General features: G+C 67.7%; 1 protein-coding gene across 1 annotated transcript in view; it reads left to right on the top strand.

Moving 5' to 3' along the window:
- Nucleotides 1-424, top strand: part of COL18A1 (collagen, type XVIII, alpha 1) — a 79522-nt gene that overhangs the window by 12529 nt on the left and 66569 nt on the right. The window contains exon 8 of the mRNA XM_009320836.1: nucleotides 167-304. Coding sequence (XP_009319111.1) covers nucleotides 167-304 — 138 coding nt within the window. The remainder of the gene's footprint in view (nucleotides 1-166; nucleotides 305-424) is intronic.

Genomic DNA, 424 nt, shown 5'->3' with positions numbered 1-424 from the left:
GTGGGGCACGGGGCGGGGGGCCCGGGGGCCCTCTGCAGCCGCTGCTGCCTTTGGGCTCGGCTGCCTGGGACAGCGCCCGCGCCCTGTGCTGCTGGTGGGACCCAGCCCAGCGCGGTGCTGAGGTCCTACCGGACGGGCACCCCTGTCACTGCTCTGTGTGTTTCAGCTCCTGGACTGCCCTAACATAGTGGGACGGGGTTACCGCATCCTGAAGCTCTTGTCAAGGTACCTGCGGAGTGAGTGCAGAGTGATGCATCGCCTGGTGCTCAGAGGCCTCATCCTGTTCTGCAAGAGACCCTTGATGGTGAGAAGGGGGCAGCCGCCTGAAGCTGTGCTGGCGGTGTGGGGCTGTGTAAGGGGGGCTGGGTAACACAGTAGCTTGGACTTGGGGGGGCTTCGGGGGGGGGGGCAGGGGCGGCCGGGG

Source organism: Pygoscelis adeliae, unplaced genomic scaffold, assembly GCF_000699105.1.
Source record: "Pygoscelis adeliae isolate BGI_AS28 unplaced genomic scaffold, ASM69910v1 Scaffold63, whole genome shotgun sequence".
NCBI classification, from domain to species: domain Eukaryota; kingdom Metazoa; phylum Chordata; class Aves; order Sphenisciformes; family Spheniscidae; genus Pygoscelis; species Pygoscelis adeliae.
The sequence above is the reverse complement of the archived record's forward strand: the minus strand, read 5'-3'. Positions and strand labels throughout refer to the sequence as shown.